The sequence below is a fragment of the Tachysurus vachellii genome, chromosome 16, assembly GCF_030014155.1.
Source record: "Tachysurus vachellii isolate PV-2020 chromosome 16, HZAU_Pvac_v1, whole genome shotgun sequence".
Taxonomy (NCBI): Eukaryota; Metazoa; Chordata; class Actinopteri; order Siluriformes; family Bagridae; genus Tachysurus; species Tachysurus vachellii.
The window spans coordinates 3045869-3072766 of NC_083475.1; the positions used below are offsets into that span (position 1 = coordinate 3045869).

The following is a 26898-nucleotide window of genomic DNA, read 5'->3' on the forward strand; positions in this document are numbered from 1 at the left end:
ATATAAGAGCTCGTTCTGAGCTGAGAATTAGTGATTTTTTAAAGTGAATGTTAGAAGCTGAAAATTTGAAATGAATTCCTGAAAAAAATTTAAACTCATTTTGAAAATTAATAAGGAATTTTATCAAAGTTTATTCTTTTTATTCCTTTAATGTTGTAAATTATTTTTATGAAAAAACTTTCATGTAATTCATCACTCAATCAGAGGTAATAAAGAAATTAAACTTTTTTTTTTTTTTATTTAATTAATCACTAGCTGAAGTTTATTGAGTGCTGTCAGGGAGAAGGGTGTCTCAGAGAGAGAGAGAGAGCACGAGCAGGTACTGTACAAGCACAAACAGGGGAACACAACAACAGCAACAAGTCTAAACAAACGAACATAAACAAAGACACACGCAAATGTACACCCACAACTCGCACTGTCTGTCTGTCTCTAGTATACATGTGCTTTACGCAGCACAAACGGAGCTCCGTTACAATTATTACACACAACACTCAGTCGATACAAATACATCAGTGTCATTCACAAGGTTCTCCCACAACTCAGTAAACACGACTTACAAGCCCCGAGCCTCTTTTTGTCTAGTTTTTACACGCCACATCGCCCCAAATGCGCTGCAAGCCGGAGCGAGCCCCAGACGCACTGTACACTTTTGTGCTCGCTGCGCGACATTGTCCTTTTTCCCGAGACCCAAAGCGAGCTCGTAGCGAGCAACAAAGTCCCTGCTCAACAAACATGTTGAACGCTCGGGATCTTGTCTGCAGCGTCGTATTTTCGCTGAGAAACGCCGTGAGAAAAACACACTTGTCATTGTGTCTCGGAAGCGCAGTCGTTCAGTCTCGGCCGGTTGAGTCTACAACGTTCTCATGCTTACTTTTAAGCCCAGCCCCCCGGTCGAGAGGAGGGAGGATCCTGTGTTACACAGCGTACAGCGGTACACTCGTTTATTCTACTATTAGCTCCCAGAGAGAGAGAGAGAGAGAGAGAGAGAGAGAGAGAGATGGCTGAAGTCGCTCCCGCTCCCGCCGCCGCGCCGGCCAAAGCGCCCAAGAAGAAGGCAGCTTCGAGGACCAAGAAAACAGGCCCTAGCGTCGGCGAGCTCATCGTCAAAGCGGTTTCCTCGTCCAAGGAGAGGAGCGGCGTGTCTCTTGCCGCCCTGAAGAAAGCTTTGGCTGCCGGCGGATACGACGTGGAGAAGAACAACTCTCGCGTCAAGCTCGCCGTCAAGGGCCTCGTTACTAAAGGCACTCTGGTGCAGACCAAAGGGACCGGCGCGTCTGGATCTTTCAAGCTGAACAAGAAGCAGACCGAACTTAAGAAGCCCGCAAAGAAAGCCGCGACAAAGGCGGCCGCCAAAAAGCCCGCCGCGGCTAAGAAGCCCAAGAAAGTAGCGGCCAAAAAACCCGCAGCCAAGAAGTCTCCCAAGAAGACGAAGAAGCCCGTCGCTGCCGTCAAGAAAGCCACCAAAAGCCCCAAGAAGGCCAAAAAGCCGGCGACCCCCAAGAAAGCAGCCAAGAGCCCCAAGAGGGCCAAAAAGCCGGCGACCCCCAAGAAGGTAAAGGCTGTAAAGCCCAAAGCGGCGAAGGCCAAAAAGGCTCCCAAGAAGAAGTAAACGTGTTTCTTATGTTTTTTACTCCTCAAACGGCTCTTTTAAGAGCCACCCATATTTTCCCTTAAACAGCTGTTTCCTATTCTGATAAATAAGATAAACAAAATGATGACTTTAGTGGATTCTGTACCGAGTGTTTAGGCAGCTACAGACTTGTACATTCACCTTCACATAAACGTATGAACAACTAGGGACAATTGGACAGTTTACATTTTAAATCCATGTGCATTTGTCTTTACTCTCTTCTATAATAATATATGCTTTATAGATATAAAACCAGTGAATAATCAAGATACTGATCATAAATCAGTTTACAAAATATTTTCTCTCTACAATGATATGCATTTAGTCTTTTTTTTATTTTGATTTCATTCTCTCTCACTCTCACACACAACGCACGCGCGCCCACACACACGGGAGTGGGAGGGGCGTGTGGCGTACAATACAATGATGGACTGACCCTGGAATTCTACGGCGTGTTTCGGATTGGTTTTTCCGTCACAAGGATCTTAGCCAATAAGAGAGATGACGTGACGGTTATATCACAGAGTGCTAGAAGAACAGCGCTGTTATTTCGTTGTTGTTCTTAGAACGTATCTGAGCTACAAGATGAGCGGAAGAGGCAAAACCGGCGGTAAAACTAGGGCTAAGGCCAAGACTCGTTCATCCAGGGCCGGACTGCAGTTCCCCGTGGGTCGTGTGCACAGGCTTCTGCGTAAAGGTAATTACGCCCAGCGCGTCGGTGCCGGCGCTCCGGTTTACTTGGCCGCCGTGCTCGAGTATCTGACCGCTGAGATCCTCGAGTTGGCTGGCAACGCCGCCCGTGACAACAAGAAGACCCGTATCATTCCACATCACATTCTCTCTGATAAATGAGCACTTCTTCATATCTGTGTGTGGGAGCTGAGTTTGTCATATAAAGTTCACTTTGTGTTAATTAATTTTTATATATATATATATATATGAATTTATACATACACACATATATACATATACACACACTAATTATATATATATATATATATATATATTTATATCTCATGTATGTGTATCTGCTTTACAGAAATGATTTAAAGATGGAGAGTACAGAGTGTTTGTGTTAGGAATATTGTGTTCAGGGATAAGAAGAGTAATTGAAAATAAATAAATAAATACACATTCATTTGTATAGTGCTTTTAGCAATGGACGTCTCTCAAAGCAGCTTTACAGAACATGAACACAACAAAGTTATATAGAGATTAATATAAAATAAAAACTCAAGGTTAATATTAGACTTATTTAAATGTGTTTGTATTTATTCCTGATGAACAAGCCTGAGAGGAAGCCTTGAGAGGAACCAGACTTAAGGGGGAACCTCATCCTCATGTGGGTGACACTGGAAGGTGTGATTATAAATATAATGTCCTCAAAGACCACATGTAGTCGTCATCTCCTCTTAGTATATCTGAGTATTTAATAAAGCAGAGTCCAACTGGAGCTGGGAAAATGAGATTATTGCCTTACTGAGTAAAGAAACAGAAGGCTGAATTATTAGTATTATTTTCTTAGTATTATTATCTAATTTGTAATTAAATATTAAAATATAGTAGCATGGACAAAAAATTGTTTATTCTTTGTTTTGTGTTTAAACAGAAAGAGAGCTAAATTCACCAGTGTTGATTATTATGAGCTAATTATAACCTCAGGTACAGAGCTCTAAAATTACGATGAATGTTTGATTGCCAATTTTGCTTCTATTTGCTCCTTTAAGTAGTAGTACTAGTACTGTTGCTGCTGATAGTAGTAGTAGTAGTAGTGGTGGTATTAGTAGTAAATTGTATTAAAAAAACTCAAAATGGTTACAAATAGTTTCAGGTTACTATTAGTAGTAGTAGGTTTTTTTTTTTCCTTTTACCCAGCGCTACATTTTAGAATATTGCTTCTACTTCTACTTCTAACAAAAACAACAAGAAGAAAACTAATATAAAAGCAATAAATTACATAATTAAAACTTCACTATTATGAATACTATTTGATGTTGTTGGCCAAATTTCAAAATTGCAACAATACATTTAGTTCTTGACTGATAATCTTTAGAAGTAGAGTACAATTTTCATATACAGTTATGTCCATATATATTTGGACACATGCACCATTTTAGTTTTTTTTTTTTTTTTTTTTTTTAGGTATTTACCAAAACATATTCAAGCTATAGTTGTATATTTATAGTGGGCTGAAAGTCTCTCGGCTTTAATTTGATGGTATTTAAATCCAAATTGGAGGAAGGGTTTAGGAATTACAGCTCTTGAGAGTAGCCAGCCCCCTTTTTCAAGGGACCAAAAGTAATTGGACAGTTGAATAAAAAGCTGTTTCATATAGCGGTGTAGGCTATTCCTTCATTATTTCTTCATCAATTAAGCAGGTAACAGGTCTGGAGTTGATTCTAAGTCAAACAGGCCATCATTAGGCTTCATAAACAAAACAAATCCATCAGAGAGATAGCAGGGACATTAGGAGTGGCCAGATCAACAGTTTGGTAGATTCTGAGAAAAAATAGAATGGAATGGTGAGCTCAGCAACATAAAAAGGCCTGGCCGTCCACGGAAGACAACAGTAGATGACTAAAGGCAGAAAGACCCACGAACAAACATTAACTGAAGACAGCTGCAGTTAAGGCCTGGCAAAGCATCAGAAAGGAGGAAACCCGGTCTCTGGTGATGTCCATGGGCTCCAGACTTCAGGCAGTCATTGCCTGCAAAGGATTTTCAACAAAATATTTAAAATGAACATTTTATTTATGATTATATTCATTTGTCCAATTACATTTGAGCCCCTGAAAATGTGGAGACTGTGCATAAAAATGGTTGCAGTTCCTGAACCTTTTACTTGATCATTTTGTTCAACCCCTTGAATTAAAGCTGAACATCTGCTCTTCAAATGCATCTTTTTTTTTTCCATTTTCAATTTATTCTGTGGCATACATAGCCAAACGTATGAAAATGTTGCATGTGTCCAAATATATATGGACTTAACTGTGTGTGTGTGTGTGTGTGTGTGTGTGTGTGTGTGTGTGTGTGTGTGTGTCACAGTGATTAATAACCAGTTTGAAATCTGTTGATTTCCAGATTCTGGCAGTCACGCACAACTATCACAATCACACTTCATTGCTCTGCTTTCAGTACAATAGCTGTTGTCTTGTTTATCTATAACTTATATACATGGAATCTAACATAGCTGTTCAAATGATCCCATTTACAGTGAGGTCTGTGTCTAGATGGTGTCGACTAAATATTTCAAGTAGAACAGTGATGTTTTCTTTTGACCCACATTTGATATTTGAATTTTGACTTCAATGAGCTTTCTTTGTGAATGACACTGAGTTTTAGAATGAGATTAGTGTTGGAGACAATATTTATCTCATTTAGACTATAAACCTTATAGATTCTGTAATATTTTGTGTTTTACAGCTGATAAAATGACTCTTGAATGTTGTCTTTACATTCCTTTCTTTGTTGCTTGTAATCTACTATCAGGGTTAAACATGGGCTCCTAGTATTGGACCTAGGAGTATAGAATACAGTTCTCAAGCCACAGATGTGCTCAAATGGATGTTTTACATCTAAACGGTGCAGGTTAATGTTGTACAACCACAGAGTGCTGTTACTAACATCTATACATTGCTGGGTGTTGGTCTGTATATTTTTATTGAAATACTCAATTTGTATACCTTGGGTAAAATTCTACTACTACTACTACTACTACTACTACTACTAAGACTTATAACAACTCTAATAATAATAATGATGATGATGATCCTTGTGTGTACAGAGAGGTTGCAGCAGAAAAATACACTAGTAAGTTAAAAGCTGTGGCTTTCTCTTTGTTTATGAACGGGTTCTATTGTGTGAGCGCTGGTCTTAGACCCGCCTCCTTGCCTGTTCTCAACTGGGTCCAGGAGATGGAGGATAAATATTCGGCCTCTGTGATCTTCAGCTTTACTTCGAGAGAGCAGCATCATGTCTGGTAGAGGTAAAGGCGGTAAGGGACTCGGCAAAGGGGGCGCAAAGCGTCATCGCAAGGTCCTTCGCGATAACATCCAGGGCATCACCAAGCCGGCTATTCGCCGTCTGGCTCGCCGTGGCGGTGTTAAGCGTATTTCCGGTCTGATTTATGAAGAGACTCGCGGTGTGCTCAAAGTCTTCTTGGAGAATGTCATCCGCGACGCCGTCACTTACACCGAGCACGCCAAAAGAAAGACCGTCACCGCCATGGATGTGGTGTACGCCCTGAAACGCCAGGGACGCACTCTGTACGGCTTCGGCGGATAAACGTTCAACACCGAACCACGTCAACACAACGGCTCTTTTAAGAGCCACCCAAATATCCACAAAGAGATTTTCCTTCTTTACCGTGCGTGTGTGCGCAAATAACGTCAAAAGCCGTATAAAAGAATGTCCAATTTATATAATAAATGCTCTTTAGTAAAATATCATAAATTAATTGGTTTATATACATTTCTATCTTTTTATTTTATGTAGTGTGTGTAAAGTTTGGTGGTATAAAAAAGTTCTTTTCCCCTTTTCTTTTGTAAAGCACAAAGCTGAGTGTAAAATGGCAGAAGGGGAACAAAGCACAGTGGGGAGGAGTAAGTGTGTAGGAGGACCGGGAGGAGGCGCTCCGCATCAGGAGTTTTGGGATTATGACCAATAACATGTTTGTTTCTTGTGCATAATTACAATGTCAGCCTGTATATAGAGCAGCCGCTAGGTAGGTGTTACTCATTCTCTCGTAGTTCACTTGAACAGCAACACCATGCCTGAACCAGCTAAGACCGTGCCCAAGAAGGGATCCAAGAAAGCCGTGACCAAGACGGCAGGTAAAGGCGGCAAGAAGCGCAGAAAGACCAAGAAGGAGAGTTATGCCATCTATGTGTACAAAGTCCTGAAGCAGGTTCATCCTGATACCGGTATCTCCTCTAAGGCTATGGGCATCATGAATTCGTTCGTCAACGACATTTTTGAGCGCGTCGCTGGTGAGTCTTCTCATCTGGCTCATTACAATAAGCGCTCCACCATCACCTCTAGGGAGATCCAGACTGCCGTGCGTCTGTTGCTTCCCGGAGAGTTGGCCAAGCACGCCGTGTCTGAGGGCACAAAGGCTGTCACCAAGTACACCAGCTCCAAGCACCTTACCGCCATCTTTATCAACACAAAGGCTCTTTTAAGAGCCACCCACTTTTTCATACAACGTGCAAATCTCCTTTCTGCGTGTGAGACACGTACGTATTATATCGGTTTTTCTGTATTTTAATTATGTTGGCTTCTAAAATTTTGTTAATTTATAAAATTTAATGCAGCCTAGGGCTTTTGAGCCACATGCACCATATTCGGATATGTTGTAGACCCTGGTCTGAAATTTGTTGCTATTACTTTTCGAAGCGATCCGAGTACCGCTACTTCCGGTACCGGGTCTCAAAATGGCCTTTTTTCCCATAGACTCCCATTATAAACTTTGGAGGTTTTATAACCCGGCAAGCTTTCCAACTATCTACACCAAACTCGGCCAGCTCTGAACAAACTTTTAAATTGGTATACCGACTGGCCTTCTGGTTGTGCTGCAGCCCCACCCCCAAATTATGCAAAATCAAAAAATTTTTACAACATGGACATGTAACCTATCAAAACACTCAGAACAATGAGGTGAACCTCCTCAGGAGTATTCGGATGACGTCACGTGCTCGTCTCCACTTGCCTCTAAATGTTTTGGCACCCTATCTTTCTGTCCACTTGCCTCCAAAAGTAACACTGACCCTTATGTGCACTCGCCTCCAAAAAGCACCGGCCTTTGCGAATACTTGCCTTGTCAAAGCCAACATCAAAGTTTGTCCTGACAAACTTTACAAATCTAGTTTGTAATTACAATTTCAATGCTTTGCTACGGTTTTGCGCTTTTTTTTTCCCCTAAACTTTAGTTATGAAAGTTATGAAATCTTTCAATAAAGTTTTCATTCTTTCAAGTATCATGTATTTTACAATCATACATTTAATTGTCATATCTGCTTTAAAATTGTAGACTCATTTACACATATTTACAAGCATCTATCAGCAAATCATTTTTAATAAAGTCCAAGGTAAATTGTTTTTTGATTGTCGGTTCATGTTCTTTTGTGTTTTTAGCTCGCAAACAATTTGTTTGTACACTACCTCAGCAGGAATATGGCACTGGTTTGCATTGACAATACAAACAATTAGCCAGTAAAGTTCCATCACATATTTCTTAGCTTACTGTATATTATTACAATATATTACAATTAAATTAGTGTTTTTTTCATTCACATCTATATTTAAATCTAAGTTTTTATTATTTATTTTTATTTTATGTCATATTTCTGCTGATTGTGTACAATTTATAAAAACTTGTTAATTTTTTTTCTTTCTCTTTAAAATCATTTATATTTAAAGCATTTGTCAGACTCTCTTATCCAGAGCGACATACAGAAGTGCTTAAATCTCTATCATTGGATACATTAATGCTGGTTCACTAGGTTACATACTTAAGATACCATGACTTCAAAACTTTAAAACATTGTTCAAAGTTACAATGAAACAGTTTTAAAGTTCCCTGTTAATTTACAGGGCATTCTTTTGTAAATGAACTATATATCGTCGCTGTCGGGCGGAATCCTCGTATCTCCAAAACCATTATTTTTCAGGAAATTAAAAAAACACCGTATTTTTTGAGTTATTAAACATTGTTTAGTTATACTAAACGTATAAACTTGATTGAATTATAAATATGGGAGCGGCAGCAGGACATCAGGGATCACCACGAAGAAAGGGTCTATGTGACCGCGATTACCATTTAAAGTGACCATTTGGTTGATAACAACTGTAACAATACCAACACAAAGTATATGTGACCGTGATTTAAAGACATCTGGCTAAATAACAAAGTGTGACCCATCCATTTGGGAGACACTCAGTTCTTACGCTCGATACACATTCAAAGAAGAACCTCATTTAAACTACAAAGAGGAAAACAGTATATAATGCTTGAGCAGGATTTGCTCTGGGTTCTTACTGACTCCAGTGAACCCAAAGTACAGTACTTCATGCATTTTGTCACTGCTATGCTGGAATAGACTTCTTGTTCTTCATTAAGATCTTCACCATCATCATCTTTTTACACAACGCATTTTTTATTTCTTACAAACCTTTTAAAATATTCAGTATAGGTGTTATTTGTATACATAAGATAATAGAAATTTTCCTTATTTGTATCTATTATGAAGGAGGTTCTTGTTAAAACAGTAAGTGCTTGGAATTGCCACAGGATACAGACAACTCACAACCAACATGCTGCCAGTGGTCGACCTTCGCTTTGCTGTTCCCAGTTTATATGGAATGCAGAATTTCTTCCATCCAGTTGATCAAACAAAACTGGTCATTTACAAGACTGTTTATTTAAGGACTACCCTTGTGATGAGGATGTATTTCACCTCTGTGTGGAACTTATGGCTGAACATAATTCGCCAGTTGATCCTTCAGGGACCGGACATGGATGACTATTCATTCATTCATCTTCTACCGCTTATCCGAACTACCTCGGGTCACGGGGAGCCTGTGCCTATCTCAGGCGTCATTGGGCATCAAGGCAGGATACACCCTGGATGGAGTGCCAACCCATCACAGGGCACACACACACTCTCATTCACTCACGCAATCACACACTACGGACAAATTTCCAGAGATGCCAATCAACCTACCATGCATGTCTTTGGACTGGCGGAGGAAACCGGAGTACCCGGAGGAAACCCCCGAGGCACGGGGAGAACATGCAAACTCCACACACACAAGGCGGAGGCGGGAAACGAACCCCGACCCTGGAGGTGTGAGGCGAACGTGCTAACCACTAAGCCAGACATGGATGACTAGATTAACAAAATTATTCTACAGTATCCACCTGTAAGCAGTTTAAATTCCTTGTATACACTTTTAAGATTTCAAATTGACCATATAGTGAAATTGGTGTCATTATTTCCTCATATAAATTTGACATCTGTACGTCTTGAACTACAGCTGTCCAAGTTTTTTTCCTACACAAGTAACCTCAGACCATGGAGCAAACCTCAGTACCCATAACCATAGTCTACTTGCTAAACTGATAAACATGAGCAATGTTTATTCTTCTGCTTTTATATATTTAGTACGGTATCTTGTGTACGGCTGTATGCCGCAGCACCCAAAATGTATCAGTCTGCTCCGCTGTCTCTATGGAACCGGGCAGGAAACAAATGCGTCTCCCCAGAGTTCTTAGTCGAGCTGACACTTATCATCCAATCAGAAAAAAGAGGCTCCACAATAGCCAATCAGAAAATAGAACTATCTGGGTAAGATTTAACGCAACAATCAATTTACAACCAATACTCATTCGAGAAGGTTTTTTCGATGGTCGGTTTGAACAAAACCTCAACACGAAACAGCTTGTCTCTCGACGGGACATTGTCCTCAATCATGACCCTAAATATGGCTGGGCTTGAGCTGAACTGTTTTAAATGGGAGCAACATTACAAATGATAAAGGGCTCCATAAAGTCAACAAACACTTATAATAAACAACACTAGTCATAATCTCTCTCTCTCTCTCTCTCTCTCTCTCTCTCAATCTTCCACACACACAAACACAAATTAATAAATGAAAATTGAACAAATACTTGGTAATTGGTTAAATTGTGGTCAGTGATAGTAACACCCCAGACGGAGAAGGTGACGTCTGCCTGTCTTCAAAACTTGAGAGCCCTGAAAAGAAAACGTCATTCACGTTGTTTAAGCTTGTGTTAAAAGCGGGGTGCACAATGTTTGAGAAATGTTTCAGAAAACTGAAGATTCTGTAACTGTCTGAACATTTCTCCACCTTTTATAATGAAACCATAAAAAAGATGTTAGTTCACACAAATAACATATTTCCACAAAAATCTTGGAAGTCTTTGGGTTACGATGTCTGTCACTCTCTTTGGCTAACCATTTTTCAGGACTCTCTCTCTGTCTCCCTTTATGGTATGTGAGTTTAATTATTCACTTCCCATAAACAATTGTCATTATGTTCTATTAAATTAAATAGGTCATTTAGTTTGGTTCAATACCTTGTCCTCCTGCATTCTCTGTATAGTGGACACCAGGATATCTCTCTCTCAGAAGACAAATCTTCAAGTCTTCCATTCTGAAACAAAATAAACAATAACAAATATATTACATAACAAACATATATGTAAATATACTGGAAAATATAATATAGTATATTAAATAATACATTCTCTTTGTGTAAGAGCTTCTGCTACACCAGTTTCTACCCACTGCCTAAAAACATACAGATGAGGTAAATTCAGCTCACTAAAAATTGTTCTTTTAAACTTTTTTTGTGTGTGTGTGTGTGTGTGTGTGTGAGAGGGAGAGAGAGAGAGAAGATTGTGTGTGTGTGTGAGAGAGAGAGAGAGAGAGATTGTGTGTGTGTGTGTGTGTGTGTGTGTGTGTGTGTGAGATTGTGTGTGTGTGTATGTGTGGGTGTGAGAGAGGTTGTGTGTGTGTGTGTGTGTGTGAGAGAGAGAGTGTTTGTGTGTGTGAGAGAGAATTTGTGTGTGTGTGGGTGAGAGTGTGTGTGTGTGTGAGAGAGAGAGATTGTGTGTGTGTGTGGGTGTCGGTGTGTGTGTGAGAGAGAGTGTTTGTGTGTGTGAGAGAGAATTTGTTTGTGTGTGTAAGTGTTTGTGTGTGTGTGTGTGTGTGAGAGAGAGATTGTGTGTGTGTGTGTGTGTGTGTGTGTTTGTGTGTGTGAGATTGTGTGTGTGTGTGTGTGTGTGTGTGTGTGTGTGTGTGTGTGTGTGTGTGTGTGTGTGAGAGAGAGAGTGTTTGTGTGTGTGAGAGAGAATTTGTGTGTGTGTAAGTGTTTGTGTGTGTGTGTGTGTGTGTGAGAGAGAGAGATTGTGTGTGTGTGTGGGTGTCGGTGTGTGTGTGAGAGAGAGTGTTTGTGTGTGTGAGAGAGAATTTGTTTGTGTGTGTAAGTGTTTGTGTGTGTGTGTGTGTGTGTGTGTGAGAGAGAGATTGTGTGTGTGTGTGTGTGTGTGTGTGTGTGTGTGTGTGTGTGTGTGTGTGTGTGTGTGTGTGTGTGTGTGTGTGTGTGTGTGAGAGAGAGAGTGTGTGTGTGTGTGAGAGAGAGAGAGAGAGAGAGAGAGAGAGAGAGAGAGAGAGAGATTGTGTGTGTGTGTACCCTGCCTGTAGCCCGAGATGCTGCGATAGGCTGAAAGAGCGCAGTAACAGATGCAGCACATTGTGGGGTTCACATACTGCGGTCGCCATCTAGTTTATCTTATCTTATCTAGCTTATGATTGGACCTCTGTCTGTTTCTACCTTTCGGTTCTTTTTTTATGTTTGGATTGTCTGCTTGTGATACCTGTAATAAACTCCTCATATGGATTCTAATGCGACTCCTACAGTGGATTCCTTTTAATCCTTTTAAAAATTTAAAAACTTTTACAAATCATTTGTGCAACACAAGGACACAAACAGTGAGGAATTAAAGTTAAAAATTAAAGTGATAAATAACAATCTTAATAAATAGATGAATATTTTCATTGCCAAAGTATCACACAAAATATAAAAATAAAATGATAAAATAATGTAAAAAGAACTTTGTTCACAAGACATTTTCTGAAGTCTTATAGAAAGAGATTTAACATCATATAAGTATTATGCTAATATAGTAAATATAACAGATTAACAGTTAGTTCAAAAATAGCATTTATCTAAAGATAACTTAAAAATTCAGATTTAGAGATCAGATTTTATTAACTACTGGAGTATTATTATCTTCTTTCAGCTTGTGAAACACAACTCCATCTGGTTGTTTGCACCATTTCACTGTGATCTTCTCTGTCCTCAAATGATCCTTCAGGTTCTGATTGATCTGAAGAACAGAATATAACTTTTATGACAAGATCATATATTGTTGATTTGTAAGAAAATGTTTTCTTATGTCATTTCTTATGTTTTTGTCTTTAAAAGGAATCCACTGTAGGAGTTGCATTAGAATTCATATGAGGAGTTTATTACAGGAATCAAAAGCAGACAATCTAAACATAAAAAAGAACTGAAAGGTAGAAACAGACAGAGGTCCAAACATAAGCTAGATAAGATAAGATAAGATAAGATAAGATAAGATAAGATTTACCTTTATTCATTCCCAGTGGGTAAATTCTATGTTACAGCAGCAAAGGAAAGAAAAAATATGGAAGCTTGTTTCCCCCTCATTTTAAATAATAATAATAACTAGAACGTACATTTCCTGAAGAAAAAGTGAATGGTGCTTGCACGTGGCAAATCTCTGAGGCTAGTGCAGACGAGCATGTGACGTCATCTGAATACTCTTGAGGCAGTTCCCCTCATTGTGCTGAGTGTTTTGATATGTCACATGTCCACGTTGTGCTAAATTTAGATTTTCACATGACATCACGTGACATGTCGTGACCAGAATACATGTGAGGCAGTTCCCCTCATTGTGCTGAGTGTTTTGATATGTCACATGTCCGTGTTGTGCATTTTTTTTATTTTCACATGAAATCACGTGGGGGCATGGTGGCTTAGTGGTTAGCACGTTCGCCTCACACCTCCAGGGTCGAGGTTCTGGGCATCAAGGCAGGATACACTCTGGACGGAGTGCCAACCCATTGCAGGGCACACACACACTCATTCACTCACGTGATCACACACTAGGGACAATTTTCCAGAGATGCCAATCAACCTACCATGCATGTCTTTGGACCGGGGGAGGAAACCGGAGTACCCGGAGGAAACCCCCGAAGCACGGGGAGAACATGCAAACTCCACACACACAAGGTGGAGGCGGGAATCGAAATCAAATTACATGTGAGGAAGTTCCCCTCATTGTTCTGAGCGTTTTGATATGTCACATGTCCATGTTGTAAAAAGTTTTTTGATTTTGCATATATTGGGGGCGGTGCCGCGGCACAACCGGAAGGCCAGTCGGTACACCAATATAAAAGTTTGTTCAGAGTATCACCCTAAAGGAGCTGTCCGAGTTTGGTGTAGATAGTTCAAAAGCTTGCCGAGTTATAAAACTCCAAAATTTATAATGGGAGTCTAAGGGAAAAAAGGCCATTTTGAGACCCGGTACCGGATGTAGCGGTACTCGGATTGCTTATAAAAGTCATAGCACACCTCTCCTCAATGAGCTGGTCGATTTGACACCTCATTCATGGGTCTAGGACAAAAGCTGCGGGACAAGTTACGTGCCAAAGTTTTGTCCGGAAGAGTATGTAGAATAGTAAGGATGTTGCTTTGCAAAGCACCATTAATAATAAAAAATAATTCTGACTTTATATCTCAGAACTGAATTTTCTTTTCCTTGCGACACACCTCCACTAGATTTCGACATGTGACCACAGTATGTGAACCACACAATGTGCTGCATCTGTTACTGCGCTCTTTCAGCCTATCGCAGCATCTTGGGCTGCAGGCAGGGTACACACACACACACAATCTCTCTCTCTCACACACACACACACACTTACACTTATACACCTAAGAACAATTCATAGTGAGCTGAATTTACCTCATCTGCATGTTTTTAGACTGTGGGTAGAAACTGGTGTAGCAGAAGCTCTTACACAAATAGAATGTATTATTTAATATATTATATTTTCCAGTATATTTACATATATGTTTGTTTTGTAATATATTTGTTGTTGTTTATTTTGTTTCAGAATGGAAGACCATATTTGCTTTCTGAGAGAGAGAGAGAGAGAGAGAGAGAGAGAGAGAGAGAGAGAGAGAGAGAGAGAGAGATATCCTGGTGTCCACTATACAGAAAATGCAGGAGGTATGTAAGTGTGACAAAAGTTCATTATAAAAGGTGGAGAAATGTTCAGACAGTTACAGAAGAATATGTGTTTAACAGATGACACATTACTTAATGTCATAACATCGTTTTACCAGCAGATGGCGGAAAAGGATTGTTGTATTTTCTTATGTACAATTTCTTTTAAAGTTAGTGACATGTATTTATGATTACTGTGTTCACATTTACAAACCTCTTCACACAGTTAGAACAACAACAGTCTATGTGACTGAATCACCTTTCACTGCTTTGTATTATGAAAAAGCATTAAATAAACTCAGGTTTCAAACTTCATGAATTCTTCTATTGTTCAAACTCATCAAAACTTCAACAAATCTGTGCATCTACAGAACATTTTTCACCTTTACATATTGTTTTATAAACTAATCAATATAATTAAAAAAGTCCAAGCAAATTATCTTTATTATTATAATAAAATATATTTAACTGAAGTAAATAAGTGTTTTGAAGTGTAGGTGTTAAAAATGCAAACAAAATAATAATAATAATAATAATAATAATAATAATAATAATAATAATAATAATAAAAAGAAGAAGAAGAAGAATTAAATGTAAATATAATCGTTAGCCTAATGTTAGCTAACCTGCTAGCGACCATAGCTGTCAGTTTAAATTCCATACTAAAATCCTGAAAGGAGTTGATGAGCTTAGATAACAAGAATTTAGTTTATTTCCACAATATGAATAAGTTTATTTTATTTCTAATATTCAAGTCCATTAAAAAGTCACTTTTCACAACCCTGACTACTGGATTTACACTAAATCCTATTTAGACTAGTGATTAGTCAGATCTGGTGATAAAGGGCTTGGTGACAGATGTATGTTGTCTACTTAGAGAACTTCACTAATCATTTCATTTACGCAACATCATAGTGACTATAAAGGTAGTTAGCTTGCTGAAGTCAGTTTGAACAATTATACAGGAGCATTTTTAATAGATGTGGGTGGTGGACAGGGGCAGGAGGTTTTAGAGAGTTTAATCAGGTCATTTGTACAGTGATTTTAAACTGTTTGAATCTATCAAAACATTATCTACAGGGTATGAATATTAAGATGATGTTGTTACAGAATTCAAACAGTAAAGTAAATGAATGCCCAACTCTGCTTAGCTTCCGAGATCAGACGAGATTTGCCTTTTTTTATTTATTTATCTTTTTTATTTTTGTTTGTTTGTTTGTTTGTCATTAAAATAATAAGGGGGCATGGTGGCCTAGTGGTTAGCACGTTCGCCTCACACCTCCAGGGTTGGGGGTTAGGGTTAGGGTTAGGGTTACAAATTCAGGGTACAGCAATGGGTAAGATGTTTGCTCCTTCTTATGCTAATATTTATATGGCTCATTGGGAATATACGTTGCAATCCAAACTCACGGAAATTCCTGTTCTTTACTTTAGGTATTTGGACGACATCTTTGGTGTTTGGCCCCACGGTTTGGAGTCGTTTAATTGTTTTGTTGCTCTAGCCAATACACATCATAGGACTATTAGACTTAAGGCACACATGCATAGTGATTCGGTTGATTTTTTGGACACTACGGTGTTCTTTTCTCCTACTTCTGAGGGTAGTAAGACATTGTTGACAAAAGTGTATTTTAAACCAACTGATACACATTGTCTTCTTCACAAACATAGTTTTCATCCTAGGCATACATTTGCAGGGTTAGTTAAATCCCAATTAATTGGTTTTACAGAATTTGTTCCAGACGGGAGGATTTTGAAGGGGCCACTCTGACTCTTTTTAGAGCCCTTCGAACGAGAGGCTACTCCAAAAGGTTCCTCCGTAAAATTAAAAATCACACTTTACATTATTTACACAGTCAGGGACCGACCGTGGAGCCCAACACCGAAGATGTCATCCTGCTTATTATGATGTACAACATCCGGTCCAGAATGGTGAATTTTACCATAAAAAATCATTTTCAGAAGTTTCAGAGTGAACACTTACTGCTGCAAAAATTTAGATCTTCCTTCTCCTCGGATCCTGCTGTGGCACCTCCGATCTGGACGACGCATTTCCGTCAGCCAAAAGTCCTGTGGACCGGTCCTAGGGGACACGTTGCATTATCCCGTGTGGCTGACTCGGAATGTTGTCTATTTGATTACTTGTACTCATTGTAACCGCACATATGTGGGGGAAACGGGCAATACATTGCAGGCACGATTAAAACAACACATTCATAATATCAATCTTCAGAATCGTAACACACCGCTGGTAATGCATTTTGCTTCTGTAGATTTGTCTTATTTAATTATTTTTGGGTTGGAGGCGAATCTTTTGTGGTCTTCTGGGGAAAGGAAGCGGAGGGAGGCTATGTGGATTAGGGATTTGGCTACATTCTATCCGAGGGGCTTTAATGTTCGGGATCGGGAATGGGTTGGGTAGGAGATCCTGTTTGGTTATGCATGGTACAATCTTACTACTTTTTCTTGGAGTGATGTGATGGCGTGATTGATTTTTTGGAGTGATCACCTTCAGTGATGGAGTTTGATACATGGCACTTATATACACCTTAGCACTTAACATCATGTGGGGCCATATAGGTTCACCAAGTTGTATTAATATTCTCCCAACCCGGGGGTTAAGTTGTCTTTAGCTTCTTATCCCTTGTTTAGAGTAGGATCTAGGTTTTCCTATCTTTCCCCACCCCTCAATTTCAAACCTAACCATAACCGGTTCCTTCTCTTTAGAACTTCTACAGTAGCCTTTAACCTAACCATAACCGGTTATTTTTCAGTTTAAACTTAACAAAGTCTCCCATCAGAGTAAGTTGGGTGATAACAATTGTATTATTTATTTTGGTTTGTTGTTTAAACCCAACAAAGTCTCCCATCAGAGTAAGTTGGGTGATAACAATTCTATTATTTATTTTGGTTTGTTAGTTTAAACCCAACAAAGTCTCCCATCAGAGTAAGTTGGGTGATAACAATTGTATTGTTTATTTTGGTTTGTTAGTTTAAACCCAACAAAGTCTCCCATCAGAGTAAGTTGGGTGATAACAATTCTATTATTTATTTTGGTTTGTTAGTTTTCATTTTACTGTGTTTATCTTTCTCCTTGTGTTTTAATAACCATGATTACTCTGCAGAACAGATTTTCGGTTTTAAAAGTCCAACTGGAGATGAGGAACACGTGCAGACATCCACATCACACAGTATGCAGACATCCACATAACACAACAGTAAGGTTACATGGGATAAAGCTCTCACAAAAACTTATTTCAAACTGATACAGGCACAACGCCACATGGAAACAGTTAAAAATTCACTAGATATTCACTTTCCCAACAGGGATGGTCAGACAGGTTAAAAACTCACTCAGTTTATCAAACCATCTTCACCCAATAACATTACAACTGAAAGAATCATACACAACACAACTGACTGGATGTACAATAACATTGTAATTTTACAGGAACATTACACCACAGTTATCAATAACCTTTTAGCCCAGATCACTAACCTTGAGGATTTGGAGTGGCAAGTGGCAGTGAAGTGGGCCCGTAATAGGTATAAACAAAAACTAATTGACAGTAATTTGACCATTTGCAAACAATTCATTCTAGACAAACAGTCCCAATCGTTGGACACAGCGGGCCCTTCACATGCCACTCCACTCCTAAAGGCCGCTACTCCACAGGCCCAGGTCCACAAAAAACCACCTCGACACAATACCAAACACTCCATATCACCTTCTTTCTCTCCTACACCATCACCACCTTCTGCAGTAAAACCACTAAACAAACACAACAATACCTACTCTGACAACATTTCTCATTTTAGAACCGTTACTACGTTTGGGGAGAATGACAGGGACACGGTTGAAACCACTGCTAGGCAGAAGGGGATAAGGATGATGGGGCGACGTGAAGAGAAATCTTCTCCACCTAAAACCCGTTCTGAACCCTCCCTCCAATCTAAGCATCTTGTAGTGGCTAAACCATCCAGAGTGTCCTCTGACTCCTCAAACGAAGAGCCTTTGGATAGGGTCCCACTTAGGGACGCTCCATACAGACACATCAACACAAACAGAAAATCAGCAGACTGGTTCATTAAAATACACAAGCCCATAGTTTTCATAGGGGATTCTAATCTGAGTCGCATCCCCATAATTAAGAACCCAAACATTCAGGTAGATAGTTTTCCTGGGGCGAATTTTCTACACTTAACCAAAGTCCTATGGAAACTACCGGCATATTTACACACACAACAGGTCATATTAGCGGCAGGTCTTAATAACACACCAACAACCACACAAGACTTCTATTAAACAGTTACAGGGCCTGTGGAGGGCGGCCCGTACAGCTTTGCTCAAGGCCACTATACACACAGCAGTAGTACACTATCCAAGGTTTTTGCCCGACCAGGAGCAGATTAATCTGGAGATACTTAATGAGTACATTGCGTCCCATGAGAATCCATTGTTTGAAGTGAGCCCACTACTCTTCAAAGTAGAAAGAGATCACATACATTGGACAGCGGACACTGCACAATTGATATTTGATAATTGGATGGATCAACTAGATCCTTAGTGTATTTGCAACAGACATATTCTGAAGAAACAACCTCAATTAAAACCTACTTGAAAGAATAAAAGTGTACTAACTGAAAACATGGATTCTCATGGGACCTAATGTAAAAAGGTAAGTCACATCAGTTGAAGGTCATTAAGGTTACAAAATGCATATAATTCTACTTTAAGGCTTCATATTGACGGTTTCGAATATGTCTTAAATTCATAAGGTACAGGTCTCCAGGATCCCGCTTCTTTCAACCATCAGTTTCTCTCATCAATATTATGGTCATTATTATTATTATTATTATTATTATTATTATTATTATTATTATTATTATTATTACTATTATTGTCATAATAAAAAGAATAATAGAGTTATGGAGGCTTATGTTTTCTATATTTTTATTTGTGTGGGTTTGCAGTGATTCCTGTAGCACTTATTATTTTGATTTATTTTTTAATTTATGGCACTTACTTCTTAGCACTTTAGAACTCCATACTCTTGACTTAGTCTCCCCCTCCTCTTTCCTTTGCCTTACTACCCTCCCCCCCGGCAAACAATTTCTAATTTGTTTTCAATACTTACCTACAATAGATTCCTTCTTCAATACTTACCGGTATCCACTTAGATAATACAGTTCAAACCATTCACAGGGGGCTCCTGGAGACCTGTAATGAAAATAAATAAATCAATAAATTATTAAAACACAGTTCGATCTATATAAACATTTAAAATAGGGAGGAAAGAGTCTCCTGGACGTGCCCGTGCCCAAAGATCCAATTGGATACCCTTGTTTTAAGAATATCTTTGCAAAAACCCAACCCCAATCCTAAAGTAGGGCCCCAGCCTTAAGCCCTAACCCTAACCCTAATACCTTGCTTTACATTTGTATAAAAACCCTAATACTTTTTTTAAGAGGGATATTTCTTAACCCTAGTTAGTTTTAGTTATTACTTATTTGGGTGCATTCAATTATATATTGCTCTATTTATTTACTTTGTTTAATACTAGTTTTTATATGTGTATGTGTATAGATGTGTATATGTACATATGTATATGCATATGTTTTGTTTTTTAGTATAACTTTTATTATATATTAAATATTAGATATTGTTATTATATATTATTGTTATATATATATATATATATATATATATATATATATATATATATTTATTTTTTTTTTTTAAATAAAACAGTATATAACATTAAATTTTAGATATATATTATTCTATATTTTTTACATAAAAAAACACCCTGCTATATATATTTTATAAGCCAACCCACACCTCCTTCCATTCTGCCCCTGACCTCATTCTAGTAATTATCAATCCAAACATCAACATGGGGAGGGGACTACGGGGCCCTAACGGGACACCACGGCTCAGAATAGTGAGGGGGGAGCTCCTAGGGAGAGCCCGTTGCAACTTAAACTCAAATAAGAGATTTTTTGAAACCAAAAACTCATAAACCTAACCCTAACCCTAACCATTTATCCCCTTATACCTGCTCTAACCCTAACCCTAACCAACTATGGGTGCAATACCATATAATGTCTCCTAACCTAACCCTAACCCTATACAACCACGCAGTATCAATACCGTATCTCGACTGGTGGTGGTGCTACAGCTGAAACCATGTGCAATCGACTCCCCGCCCTCTAAATAATATATATACCGAATTTCAGCCTCCTAGGACCTATAGAAACGAAATGCAACCCACCTAATTTATCCCTATACCCTAATCCTAACCCTAACCCTATTTGACCCTTGGCATCTCTGGAAAATTGTCCGTAGTATGTGATTGCGTGAATGAATGAGAGTGTGTGTGCCCTGCGATGGGTTGGCACTCCGTCCAGGGTGTATCCTGCCTTGATGCCCAATGACGGCTGAGAGGCACAGGCTCCCCGTGACTTGAGGTAGTTCGGATAAGCTGTAGAAGATGAATGAATGAATGAATGAATGAATAAATGAATGAATGAATATTAAAATATTAATCAGTTATAAAGTTTTACAGTACATGCATTCATACACTTTCACATCTTTAGGCAAATAAAAAAAACAAAATTCTCCAAAACAATACATGCGTTTTTAGTGAAAACCTAATAAAAATTCCCTAGTACATCATGATTATTTAAAAAATTTATATAGGTTTTCTGTAATAATATACATATTATGCTAATATACATCTAAAAACTAAACTCCAAACTTAGCAGGAATCAAAAGGTAACTTAAAATTAACTTACAAGAAACAGAGATAACATTTTATTTTCTACTGTACTTTATTATTTCCTTCTTTCAGCTTGGGAAACACAACTCCATCTGGTTGTTTACGCCATTTCACTGTGATCTTCTCTGTCCCCAAATCATCCTTCAGTCTCTGGTTGATCTGATGAACAGAATAAGACTTTTATTACTAAATAATGCAGGATAGAGACTCCCCGGTAGGAAATGATACAGAAACTGAATACAACAGTCAGAATCTGATTACAATCCAGTTTATATGTGTCAGAGTTTGATGAATACTGGGAAATGTACATTATAAGTCTTGTGGAGGATGAGACCCACCTGCTCCAAGATGGCCATCATCACTGCAGGATCATTCACATCCTCTTTGGATTGGACCTTCACTCTTAGTGTTTGTTGTTTTTCTGTGACATCTAAATGCAGAAACACAAACAAAAACACAATTAAACTAACATACTGAACTCAGATTAATTTGCCTAAATGTAAGACTGAATAAAACATTAACTCACTTGAATAACAGAAGAAAGGCATTATGTCTGATCACAGAGCATCAACAGCCTGATCATTGTTGTTTACCGCCCTCCTGGTCCCCTAGGTGACTTCTTGGAAGAAATGGACACACTGCTTAGTGCTTTCCCTTCTGATAGCTCCCCCCTGACAGTGCTTGGTGACTTCAACCTCCCCTCTGACAAGCTACATTCTTCTTCCCTCCTGTCTCTTCTTGACTCATTCACACTCACACTCAACAGCTACATCCCCACACACAAAGGAGGCAATGTGCTGGACCTGGTTTTCACCCGTCCTTCTCCAGCTACAGACGTGACTGCTACCCCACTACACGTCTCTGATCATCACCTGGTATCCTTTACCATCACTCTCCCTACCCTACCTAAAACTACCTCTCACCCCCTCGCTCTAACCCGCCGCAACCTTTACTCTGTCTCCCCTTCTTCTGTAGCTTCTGGCACTCTTTCTTCCCTTCCTGATCCTGAGTCTTTTTCCTCACTGCCCTTGGACTCGGCCACAGATACTTTCCTCTCATCTCTTTCCTCAACTATGGACTTCCTCTGCCCTATGTCCACTAAACCCAAGAAAACTTCTTGTTCTGCTCCTTGGCTTTCAGATGTGCTGCGCAACAATCGAAGAGCGCTAAGATCATCAGAGAGAAAGTGGAAGAAATCACAACTTGATGCAGATCTTGATTCTTACCGAACACTCATGGCCAAGTTCTCCTCAGATGTGACTTCTGCCAAGACTTCCTTCTACAAGGAAAAGCTTGAAGCTTCCTCACATGACCCTCGGAAATTCCACAACATCATCTCTTCTCTGCTCAACCCCCCGGCTCCACCTTCTTCATCCTCCCTGACTGCAGAAGACTTTGCTTCTTTCTACCAGGAGAAGATTGAGGAAATCTGCCGGACCTTCACTTCAGCCCCGACTGCACTTACATCTCAGAGTATGGACTCCCCTACACCTTTGTTGTCACATTTCTCAACTGTAACAGCAGAAGAGATTCTAAAACTCATCCAGTCTTGCAATCCTACCACCTGCCCATTGGATCCACTCCCTTCCACTTTGCTGCAGACCATCTCGCAAGACCTTCTGCCCTTCATTACAACTATCACCAATAGATCCATAGCATCTGGTCAGGTACCAACTACCTTCAAGAGAGCAAGGGTTATTCCCATCCTGAAGAAACCTGCTCTGGATCCATCAGACATCAGTAACTACAGACCGGTATCACTTCTCTCGTTTCTTTCAAAAATTCTTGAACGCATTGTCTTTAATCAACTGTCTGTCTATCTCTCACAGAACAACCTCCAAGACCCCAACCAGTCTGGCTTTAAAGCAGCTCATTCCACAGAGACAGCCCTTTTAGATGTCTCTGAGAAACTACATGCTGCTAGATCAGCCAATCTCTCATCTGTCCTTATCCTCCTTGACCTTTCAGCAGCGTTTGATACGGTCAACCATAAGACTCTCTTAGCCACCCTCAGGAGTCTTGGGATATGCGGATCAGCTTGGGAATGGTTCGCTTCCTACCTGGAAGGACGCTCATATCAGGTAACATGGAGGGGAGTGACATCTGCTCCACGCAGACTCTCCACTGGCGTCCCACAAGGCTCAGTACTTGGTCCTCTTCTTTTCTCCCTGTATACTCACTCTCTTGGTGAAGTTATTTCCTCACATGGGTTCTCTTACCACTGCTATGCTGATGATACACAACTTATCTTCTCTTTCCCACCCGCAGATGCCACAGCTTCTGACCGGATCTCTGCATGTCTGGCAGAAATTTCATCATGGATGACTGCTCATCAGTTAAAGCTTAATCCTAGCAAAACTGAGCTGCTCTTCATCCCAGGTGATTCATCCCCAGGTCATGATCTTGCTATATCCTTGCACAACGATCTGATCTCCCCTTCAGCCACAGCTCGCAACCTTGGGGTAACCATGGACAATCAACTGTCCTTTTCCTCTCATGTTGCTAATGTGACTCGCTCATGTCGGTTTCTTCTCTACAACATTAGATGGATTCGACCATTTCTGTCCACACAGGCTGCTCAGGTACTTGTTCAGTCTCTTGTCATTTCTAGACTGGATTACTGCAATGCACTGCTGGCAGGTCTACCTATGAACGCAATCCGTCCTCTGCAAATGATCCAAAATGCAGCTGCCCGGCTTGTTTTCAACCTGCCAAAGTTCTCTCATACCACCCCGCTGCTGCGATCCCTCCACTGGCTTCCGGTAGCTGCACGCATCAGATTCAAAACACTGATGCTGGCCTACAAAGCCAAAAATGGACCAGCTCCCTCTTACCTCAAAGCCCTCATCACTCCTCGCACTGCACCCCGCACCCTCCGATCTACCAGCACTGCTCGACTGGTTCCACCATCTCTCAGGGTAAGAGGCAAATATACTACAAGACTCTTCTCTGTACTGGCACCAAGGTGGTGGAACGAACTTCCCCTAGAGGTCCGGACAGCTGAGTCACTGGCTATTTTCAAGCGGCGGTTGAAGACCTACTTATTCAGGAAACACTTCAACTAGCACTTTCATTATCTTTTGCATTTAAAAAAAAAAAAAAAAAACACACCTTTGACACTTTCATTGTAACTTTGAACAAATGTTTTAAACTCATGGTATCTTAAGTATGTAACTTAGTGATCCAGCATTAATGTATTCAATGTTAGAGATTTAAGCACTTATGTACGTCGCTCTGGATAAGGGCGTCTGCCAAATGCTGTAAATGTAAATGTAAATGTAAATGTTATTTATATAACCACAGTTTTCATTCTTCAGGGCATTATCAGGTTTTCCAGTAATCCAGCTGATGGTAGAGAAAATTGGTTTGGTCTGTCACCTTCCAGGAGTCTCTGAACAGACCAATTAAAGACCAGCCTGAGACCAGTCCCTTTATACTGTAACTGAGTCTTCATTTGCATCTCTTGAGCTTGACAAGTCTGTGATGCTGTCTACAGTAAGTCTGAGCTTCAAGCCATGTCATAGTAGTAGAAATGTAAATGTAGCTCTGATGTCCAATATAACTACCTATGAGAATAAAAAACACAAAGATGAAACATAGGTTTAAGGAAGGTTCAAAATTAAAAAATACACAGATTACAACTTTAAAACCCCAAAAGGAAATTTCTTAAAAGTTGCTGACAGAACATCAAGAACATGACACAAATCTGGGTAGATTGTACAAGTAAGTATTGCCCCAGTGTCTGAAATTTGTTTTAAGAAATTATGTTAAATATCTTTCCCAGTTCAACCCAATGAGTATATTAAAAAATACATTGTACAGAATTTTTACTACAACACAACATTCTCTACTGAGAAATAGGAAAGTGATCAAATTGTAGATTCTTACCATCAAAACAGACAGCAGGGATTGACCAAGTACAGGGCACATCCGCCAAACCCCAGGGAGCAAGCGCAACACACTCCTCATGTCCACCAAAGTTGTTGTGTTGACCTGAACTCCATCTTCCATCTCCATCTGAACACTGCTTCCCAGTGGTTTATTCCCCATGGACCAGCACCAGCTGTTGATGGGATTGTAGCGTCCAATCCAAGCACTGGAACTGAATTGTTGTCTCTGTGCTTCATTCTGAAGTTGGACCATGTTGTCATTACTGTCGATGATAGCCAGGTCAGTGTGTGTGGCTCTGCAGTAAGCCTGAGCATCACTCCAGGTTTTCCCCTGCTGGATCAGGTAATACTGACGAGTGACAGACAGGACGAGAGGAACTGTGGATAAATTTTAAACATTTTATGCAACATTACCTCCATTACAAATTTTACTTATTTTAATAAACTCTTCTCATAATTTTCCTTCATTTGATTGTGCAACTTCAAACCGAACATTTACATTTTTTTTTTTTTCAAATTTTTCTTTGGTACAAAACAAGAAATTATTTTAAATCAGCAGACACACACACACACACACTTCTCTCACCTGTGAAAAACAGGAGCATAAAGAGACATGTATTATAAAGAGTATAAAGAGACATCCATTACTGATGTGTAGATAAACTCACTAAGGCAAAAGAAATGTGATTAAAATCCCTCAGCAGTTCTGATCAACTGGTAACTGTAAGTCCTACATCACTACATACGATTATAACTGAATTTAAACACTGATTAGTTCAGGGGGGCAAACTCAGTATTCATGTAATTATTGAATGTAAAACCGCAATCTTCATTTGAACAAGTTTATTTTATTTTAAACTGTCAGAAGAACAGAGGATGTCTGCATACAAGTACAGGGGAGCTTTTATTATATATGAAAACAAATCCAAAGGTAGATAAAACCAAAAAAAGCACAAAGTAAAAGACAGGTTAGTAAACAGCAGGTAATAAATCTGAACCAGACCTTGATCACACAGAGCAAAACAAAAGCTGTAATTTAAATTGAGAACAGGGAAGACAGGACATGAGGCTTAGTGACATCACAACCAGAGAGAAAACAGAACATGAGGATTAGAAACATCACAACCAGAGAGAACACAGAACAAGAAATTAAACATTATAAATGATAAACTGATAATGAACTATTTATTAAACTAAAGACTGCAAATAATTTTGTGACACTGTCTGCTGTGACGGTGAAGATTTTCCCATTGTGTTGATTCAGCACTCCTGCTCTCCATCATGGACAACTCATCTCACTCAGTAAAGATCCCTTAAAGAGACAAATATTGTATCTACTGTAAGACTGAAAAAAAAAAATAGAAAAAAAAAATAGAAAAAAAAAAAAAAAAAAAAAAAAAGAATCTGGACTGCAGGCAGCCGATTTAGCACCCGAACTCTTCTACGATAAAGCCATGCTGTTGTAATAGCTGCAGTGTGTGGTTTTCATTGTACTGCTGAAATAAACAAGGCCTTCCCTTAAATAGAAGTCATCTGGAGGGGATCACATGTGGCTTTAAAACCTTTATATACCTTTCAGCATTCTTAAACTGAACAATGAGGAACAATTGTATGTAAAGTATCATACTTTTTACGTGCTCTTTCACAGATTGGAGTGTCTCTGCCTCTCTAAGACATCCCTTTTAAAGCTAATCATGTTACAGACCTGATAATTAACTACACATTATTCCTGTGTGTATGTGTTTATATCCC

The 26898-nt window shown here is 39.3% G+C and overlaps 5 protein-coding genes and 2 pseudogenes across 5 annotated transcripts in view; 6 read left to right on the forward strand and 1 right to left on the reverse strand.

The window, feature by feature from the left end:
- Positions 1–24322, forward strand: part of LOC132858895 (uncharacterized) — a 338173-nt gene extending 313851 nt beyond the window's left edge. Inside the window, exons 2-3 of the mRNA XM_060889439.1 lie at positions 23228–23337; positions 23525–24322. Coding sequence (XP_060745422.1) covers positions 23283–23337; positions 23525–24321 — 852 coding nt within the window. The 5' untranslated portion in view covers positions 23228–23282 and the 3' untranslated portion in view covers position 24322. The remainder of the gene's footprint in view (positions 1–23227; positions 23338–23524) is intronic.
- Positions 1–26898, reverse strand: part of LOC132858886 (ATP-binding cassette sub-family G member 4-like) — a 116310-nt pseudogene that overhangs the window by 29594 nt on the left and 59818 nt on the right.
- Positions 1–26898, forward strand: part of LOC132858879 (cytoplasmic dynein 2 heavy chain 1-like) — a 133786-nt gene that overhangs the window by 13828 nt on the left and 93060 nt on the right. The window lies entirely within an intron of this gene.
- LOC132858916 (histone H1-like) lies at positions 927–1864 on the forward strand. The gene has a single exon (XM_060889470.1). It carries the CDS (start codon positions 1001–1003, stop codon positions 1610–1612), a length of 612 nt encoding a protein of 203 aa, XP_060745453.1. The 5' UTR covers positions 927–1000; the 3' UTR covers positions 1613–1864.
- Positions 2128–2485, forward strand: LOC132859106 (histone H2A). The gene has a single exon (XM_060889701.1). The coding sequence runs from the start codon at positions 2219–2221 to the stop codon at positions 2483–2485; it is 267 nt and encodes an 88-aa protein (XP_060745684.1). The 5' UTR covers positions 2128–2218.
- The window catches only part of LOC132858906 (histone H3-like), a 136213-nt pseudogene continuing 114920 nt past the window's right edge, over positions 5606–26898 (forward strand).
- Positions 6395–17685, forward strand: LOC132859409 (histone H2B-like). The gene is made up of 2 exons (XM_060890166.1): positions 6395–6867; positions 17600–17685. The coding sequence occupies exons 1-2, from the start codon at positions 6402–6404 to the stop codon at positions 17683–17685; spliced, it is 552 nt and encodes a 183-aa protein (XP_060746149.1). The 5' UTR covers positions 6395–6401.

What these genes read in the sequence shown, in the direction of transcription:
- LOC132859409 (XM_060890166.1), top strand. Translation starts at nt 6,402, where the DNA reads ATGCCTGAACCAGCTAAGACCGTGCCCAAGAAGGGATCCAAGAAAGCC. An exon ending in CCTTTCTGCGTGTGAGACAC is followed by an intron (nt 6,868 to 17,599) that starts GTACGTATTATA and finishes ATTACTCTGCAG; the next exon opens with AACAGATTTTCGGTTTTAAA.
- LOC132859106 (XM_060889701.1), top strand. Translation starts at nt 2,219, where the DNA reads ATGAGCGGAAGAGGCAAAACCGGCGGTAAAACTAGGGCTAAGGCCAAG.
- LOC132858916 (XM_060889470.1), top strand. Translation starts at nt 1,001, where the DNA reads ATGGCTGAAGTCGCTCCCGCTCCCGCCGCCGCGCCGGCCAAAGCGCCC.